This window comes from Quercus suber, unplaced genomic scaffold, assembly GCF_002906115.3.
Source record: "Quercus suber isolate HL8 unplaced genomic scaffold, Cork oak 2.0 scaffold_980, whole genome shotgun sequence".
Classification (NCBI taxonomy): domain Eukaryota; kingdom Viridiplantae; phylum Streptophyta; class Magnoliopsida; order Fagales; family Fagaceae; genus Quercus; species Quercus suber.
Window position 1 is genome coordinate 33,195 of NW_027070395.1, and position 7,324 is coordinate 40,518.

Consider the following 7,324-nt stretch of genomic DNA (forward strand, 5'->3'; position numbering starts at 1 on the left):
AGTAAAACTATTTATAGAAATCTTGTGAAATTCCAGATATTTTTATGTGCAAAAAATTGCCTTTAATTCGTAAACCAATGAATATATTCACTTCAAAGAAAGCAACTTGACTCTTATCCAATGACTGGCAATAAATCTGGCAAAGGAGCAGGTGTGCATTAGGTTGAAAGCTCATGTTAAACCTTGGTGAAATGGGCAAAACCCTCACAAGTGTTTCACCAATCCAAGTACCATTTTTCTATCCTCCCTTCCCCTCCCCCCTTCCCCCCCCCCCTCTTTCCCTGCTTTTCATTTACTCTGCTGCTTCTTCTCTTTGATATTGGTGATTGTACTCACTTGACATGGTTGTTCAGATTACAAAGTGTTGGGATTTCCATAGTTTCTATGAGAAAGATTACCATTTTGCTATTGTAATTGAATGATTTATGAACATTCTGATTGGTTTGGTCGTTTTGCAGGGAACATCTATTGCATGGAATTTGCCACTTGCGTTTATTAGTGTTATTTTGCTCCCAATTGTGGGGAATGCTGCAGAGCATGCAAGTGCTATTATGTTTGCCATGAAAGACAAGCTTGTAAGCTTTCTAACATTCATTTCTAACATTTCTTTATTTTTTAGAATTTAGTTTTAATAATTGAGTTTCTTCACAGGACATTTCATTAGGAGTGGCAATAGGATCATCAACGCAGATATCTATGTTTGGGGTAAGCATTAACCAGATGGATTCCTTCTGAAGCTATTTTATATTTGTACTTCCAAAATATAAGAGTCTGTTGACTTGAGTGATGTTTCATATTTTTACTTTTGAATCTGAATTTGCATTTAAACCAATGTTTTAAGCACTGAAATAGAAAATTGTTTCAATCTTAAATATATCCTGTAACCTTTATGTTCTTCATGGGTCACTAGATGTATTCTTTTTAGGGATCGAGTATCTGACAAGTTCGTAGGAGCAAGAAAATGATAATTCTTGTTGTTCAGTTACTTTGAAGTTCTGCTAAAATATCTCTTTCATCGCTAAAAGTATATTAGTAAATGGTGCATGATCTTCCCCTCCCTGGTCCTCTTTCCTCCAAGACAAAAGTGAATATAACAGAGGTCTCAATCTCTATCAAGACCAGCCATCTTCTAGAATTTGGGAATTTAGGCTTATTCAGCCTTTAGTTTTTCACCTCATTGGCTGTCCCAGCAAATGGATAAACTATTTAATTGGAAAATAGAGCTGGTGATTATTATAATTACTATCATTAGTAATTTCTTCTATCTGAGCAGCTTTTGTTGCCACCTTTATTGGCTTGAAACTTGTACACTTTTGATGATATGCTCCCGTTCAGACCTATTTACATGAATTTGATTTTTGTGATCTTTGTTGCCTGTGATGTGATGTTTATTGTGGCTCAAACAAGAAAGCCTTCAGACAAATTTAAACAATGTCCAAAAAAAAGAAAAATAAAAGAGAGATTAATTTAGAGAAAATAAGGAAAAGAACATCTTGTATGATTCATTTTGTCTTTGGAAGGGTCATTCATACAAGGTTATTCTTTTTGTACTGATGATTATTCTGTTTAGTATAAATTTATTGAAGATTTTCTTTTTTGGTGTCAATATCTGCTAAAATCATTATTCTATTGCTGCAGATTCCTTTTTCTGTAGTTGTCGGTTGGATGATGGGGCAACGTATGGACTTAGACTTTCAGCTTTTCGAGACAGCAACGCTTTTCATAACTGTCTTAGTTGTAGCCTTCATGCTGCAGGTTTGTAATTCGGTGACTAAGAAAAAAAAAACCTATAGTTTGGTCAAATGATTTTAAGGGAAGGAAGCATTTTAAATAATGTTTGCCATGGTACGCTCTTGTATTAGCTGAATATCTCTATTATTAAAGAGAATATGACTTTTTGGTGTCCAATTTTTAAATGGTCCAAAATACCCTCGCATTAATCACAGTAAATTAAAATTACTTTGAATAATAGGGTCAATTAAGGAAAATAACATATGTCAAACACCTAATTTTTTAGGCCACATTTAAAATTTAGAACACAATACAAACTAAATTATAACTAGAAGAAGTAGTAACCATAGTAACTTCCCACACTCCACTTTTTGCACTAACTACTATTTATAACTATCTATGCTTTTCTGATAAAAAATAAATGCATGTGCTTATAAGCTAGTGTTTAAAAAAAAAGCATTTGAACATAGGCAAGGCTCCTGTGAAGAGGCTAGCAAGCATTTTAAATATGTACCAAATACTTTCTGAGTTTTCTTGTTTGCTCAATTGTTTTTTAAATAAGTTTTGTGCTAATAATTTGTCTCTTAATTATTGTGGATTCCATTTTCATGATTGTTATTAATCTTTTTGTAATTTAGTACACAAATTCTTATGTGTTCCAAATGTTTTGTTTGCAGGAAGGAACTTCTAATTATTTTAAAGGTCTTATGCTTATTCTTTGCTATCTGATAGTTGCCGCAAGTTTTTTTGTACATGAAGATTCTTCTCAAGGAGGTCAGTTCTACATTAAAGCTTTAAGCTTTTCATGCTTAATTTTCATCATTTTATGAATACATATATTAGAAACTATAACTGATGTATGTGTTTCTGCAGCTGACAACCAACCAAAAACATAGTCAAAGGAGCTATTGATTCAAGAGATCGATCACCAAAAGCTTTGGTTCATTCTAATGTATATATTTTGAATTTTCAACCGTTACATTTTTCCAACCTCCTGCTTGTGCTTGTCAGTGAATGACTTGACCGGTACCTTGATGTGCTCTCTTCCTCAGCTACTTCTTAGATGTCAAATGTTCACTTGGATCTGCAAGAGAGAAGTGTATTATAGAGAATTGAGATATTTTTTTCTTCTTTTAAAATAACTTGTACCTTTCCATTTTGATATTAAGGGGCATGCATCCCACAAAATTGATTGGTTATGTTGTACACCTCATTTGAAGGTATAAAGTAATCATCATATGGATTTTGGAACATAAGGAAACCATCAGGACTGGTGCTAGATTTTTCGTTTTGGGATATTATAAAATATTACCTTAAAAAAAATCATTGTAATGTTAGGGTTTTATTTATTTATTTTAATAAATCTTATCCAATCATGTCTGCCATATGTTGTAATGGCCGCACTTAAGATGCTTATGTGTAGTAAGTTTTTACATGAATTACATTTGCAGCATGGTAGCTGTTTGTAGCTAGGTGGATTAGCATGTGAATTGGATTCCTCTTGTATCTTTATTTTTGAGATGCTTGATGACAAAGAAGAAAAAGAAGATATGTTGTATTTTTTTTGATAAAAATAGTAGGTTTTATTGAATTCAAAGTTGTATTAGGTTTTATCATATTGGGGGAGGAGATAATGCTCCTCTCCACGAAACTTCAAGAAAGTACCCAGTACGAATCCAATAAAAAATAATATTTTTTAGCATGTGTTGAGGTGAGCAATTATTAATACTAGTATTGAGTATTCAATTGTTACTTTTTTTTTTTTTATAATGAATAATCCATTAAAAGTGCTTTAAGTCTTCATGGTTAGATAATTCTTATGTGTAATGAAGGATACATGGGTATACAATTATATTTTCAAATAATAGACAAAGGAGAAGTGCCTCTTTTGGAAAAGCTTCAACTGGATCAATTCCACAACTAAAAGAGTTGGTCCCTAGCATTAACGACATGATGAAAAGTCTTTTGAACTGCAAAACATTATGAATTTATGAGGAATGGTCCGTTGTCCATACTCTTTAGAAATAATCTATTTTGTTTATAAAGTTTGAGTTTGTGTTTAGTGATTACTCTTGGATAATAGTTTATCAAGAAGATATCATACCATTTACCAATGACTATTAATATATAGTCCATAACTTGTAATGTATTAATAATCTTAAACTGATTGTCACAAATCCATGTATAGATTAGATTCCTCTAAGAAATGAAGGATTTCACATTAAACAAATTATTTGAACTTATCTTTATTTTGTACTTCTTAAAATACTATTCTTCATCAATATGCATACTTTGATGGAGCTATGGGAAAAGCAATGGAGAAAGAGAGAAAATGAAGAACCTTTATCAATACTAGGGAAGTTTCTGCACAAAGTTGCATCACTTTGATAACTTGCACGCACAAACAAACAAAACAAAAAAAAAAAAAAAACAATAAATAAAAGACAGGGCACTGACCCAATTGATTTAATTGTATCCCATCGTGGTCTATTTTTAATGTTTGAAGTACTCTAATCATTATTCAACCAAAAAAAAAAAAAAAAGTACTCTAATCATTATAAATTTTTTAATTTGTAAATTGCAGAAAATGAGAAGTAGATTTGTTTTTATTGTTGTACTATCTTTTTCGTTTTTCACCGTGGTCCGAGTGAAAGGTACATATATGCCTCAAACTTTTTGGCTAATTGAACAAGATAATGACTGCCCAACAAACTCAAAGACTTTTGAGTTTTGTGTTTTGAAATTAACCTTATGTTTTGTGATTTAAAAGCTCATGTTGTCCAGTATATATATATATATATATATCAAAGAAAATCTAAGATGACTAATTCACTCAACTAAGTAAAACTCTCTTATTATATATTTAGTATTTTTTTTTAAATCTTATTATCACCATTATTAAATGTTTTCATGCGTAAGCACAACTTAGAAGCTAGTACATTATAAATTTTGAGCACTGTATCATCATGCCGTCCAATGCAATAAATTTGTTTTACAATTTAAGGGTGGAATTGACAAACTCAGCCCATTAATCAATTTATGATAATTCACCTTTTGAGTCTTAGAATAGTTCAATCTGGCCTTGTTTTTGTAATTCCAATGAGGAGTATTTGCCTATGATAACATAAAACTTTTGTCTCCTTTTTCTTTGCAACATTTAAATGTAAGATTAAGGTAAAGTCTACACGATATCCTATTATTATGACTATTATTATATAATTTTAGCATACAAGAAGTGATATTATCAGTTTATCACCTTAAAAACTTTGTTGCTAAACAACCACTACCATAATACCTAGAGACTTAAGTCACTGTGGGACATATTTTGTTTTAAAGATTGTTGAATTTTGATACAAGTAATGAATGGATATTGACCAATCAAGTTACCATGCGTTGCACCTTTTATAAGTTAGAAAATTGATATGTATCCAAACTGAGGGTCACATCTACAAGACTTGGATGGATGGGTCCACTTCCTAATGTGTGGTTGAAATTGAAAGCATCAAATAAACTCCTCGAGCACGATATAATAAGCGTGCGTTTAGATTGGGCGTTTTGCCCAATCCCCACGTCTATATTTTGTTTGCGGGTCTTATGGGTATTGTTTTTAGACCCACAAAAGTCATCTAAACACAAATTTCAATATAAATTTAGATTTTATAGTACTATTTATACATTTAAAAATTATTTTAGTACAGTATTTTCAGTAATAAATTTTCAATTTTTAGTAAATAAACAGTATCTAAATGGCCCTTTTATTGCTAAACAATCACTACCATAATACCAGAGACTTAAGTCACTGTGAAATATATTCTGTTTTAAAGATGGTTGAATTTTAATACAAATAATAAATGGGTATTGACCAATCAAGTTACCATGTGTTGCACTTTTCATAAGTTAAAAAATTGATATGTATCCAAATAGAGGGTCCCGTCTGCAAGACTTACTCAGTCAGTCAATCCCTAATGTGTGGTTGATATTCAAAGCATCAAAAAACCAATTAAAAGCTCAAACAAACTCCTCGAGCACAATACAAAAAGATGGATGGGTCCGCTTCCTATAAATAAGTCCTATGCCATTGGTACCGAACATAACAAAATCATAAATCAGTTTTATTTTTATAAAAGCATGATGATGATGATGAAGAAGAAGCAGGGTTCCTTGTTGAGAATAATAATAGCTGTTACTTTAACCCTTCTCCTTTGTTTCCTCACTGCCGACTCTGAGGTTCGTTGCATTGAAAGCGAGCGACACGCCCTTCTCAACTTCAAGCAACACCTTACAGATCCTTCTAACCGCCTTGCCTCTTGGGCTGCTGCTACATCTGACGTGGATTGCTGTCACTGGGTTGGTGTTGTCTGCCACAACCGCACCAGTCATGTCCTCCAACTCCATCTCAGAACCTTCTATCCTCTGTATGATGAGCTTACAACCGATGATGCCCAATATGAAGCTCAATGGGAAGCTTATGAGAGGTCAATGTTCGGCGGTAAGATAAATCCTTCTCTGCTTGATTTGAAGCATTTGATTTACTTAGACCTCAGCTACAATTATTTCGGTGGTACTCACATTCCCAAATTCCTTGGTTCAATGGGGAGCTTAAGATATCTTAATCTCTCCCATGCGGGATTTGTGGGATTGATTCCTCATCAACTTGGGAATCTCTCTAATTTGCACTATCTCGATCTTGGACATAATAATTTATATGTGAAGAACCTTCAATGGCTCTCTGGTCTTCCTTTACTACAGCACCTTGATTTGAGTTCTGCAAACCTTAGCCAAGCCTCTGATTGGCTACAGGAGATAAACAAACTCCCTTCCTTGTCAGAGTTGCGATTGTCATATTGTCATCTTTCTGGTTTCATCCCACCACCGATACCCAGTAGTATTAACTTCTCATCTCTCACCACCCTTGATCTTTCAGACAACAGTTTTGAAAACACTTCGATTCTGTTTTGGGTCTTTGGTCTTCATAATCTGGTTTCTCTTGATCTATCTTGGAATCAGTTTCAAGGTCCTATCCCTGTTCATCTCCAGAATTTGACTTCACTTAGGCACCTCGATCTATTTTGGAACGAGTTCAACTCTTCAATTCCCAATTGGCTGTACAGTTTTAGTCATCTTGAGTTCCTCAACCTCGGCTCCAATAGTTTGCAGGGTAGAATCTCTAGTGCCATTGGAAACCTAACATCTGCCATTAGCATAGATTTGTCATTCAATGAACTTGAAGGAAAGGTACCAAGATTTTTAGGTAGTCTCTGCAAATTAAGGGAAATTAGATTGTCATACAACGAATGGGGTCAAGAGATATCTGAAATCTTTGAAAGTCTATCAGGATGTGTTTCAAATGGACTAGAGATCTTAGAAATGAAAGGTGCTCAACTGTCAGGTCCAATTCCATGGTCTATAGGAAATCTTTCCTCTTTGAGATCCTTGGACCTTCACATGAATCAAATTAACGGAACTCTCCCTCAAAGTTTTGGACTGCTCTCCAAATTAGAGTCTCTGAACATTGGTTTAAATATGTTGGAGGGTGTGGTGTCAGAAGTTCATTTTGCCAATTTAATGAGATTAAAAACACTTGTTGCATCTC

The 7,324-nt window shown here is 33.4% G+C and overlaps 2 protein-coding genes across 2 annotated transcripts in view; both read left to right on the plus strand.

Moving 5' to 3' along the window:
• The window catches only part of LOC112004715 (vacuolar cation/proton exchanger 5), a 15,629-nt gene extending 12,426 nt beyond the window's left edge, over nucleotides 1–3,203 (plus strand). Inside the window, 5 exon segments of the mRNA XM_065768638.1 lie at nucleotides 390–575; nucleotides 652–705; nucleotides 1,639–1,755; nucleotides 2,409–2,505; nucleotides 2,605–3,203. Of these exon segments, the coding sequence (XP_065624710.1) occupies nucleotides 390–575; nucleotides 652–705; nucleotides 1,639–1,755; nucleotides 2,409–2,505; nucleotides 2,605–2,627 (477 nt within the window). The 3' untranslated portion in view covers nucleotides 2,628–3,203.
• A 2,656-nt stretch (nucleotides 3,204–5,859) lies between these two features.
• The window catches only part of LOC136065452 (receptor-like protein EIX1), a 7,793-nt gene continuing 6,328 nt past the window's right edge, over nucleotides 5,860–7,324 (plus strand). The window contains exon 1 of the mRNA XM_065768639.1: nucleotides 5,860–7,271. Within this exon, the coding sequence (XP_065624711.1) occupies nucleotides 5,860–7,271 (1,412 nt within the window). The remainder of the gene's footprint in view (nucleotides 7,272–7,324) is intronic.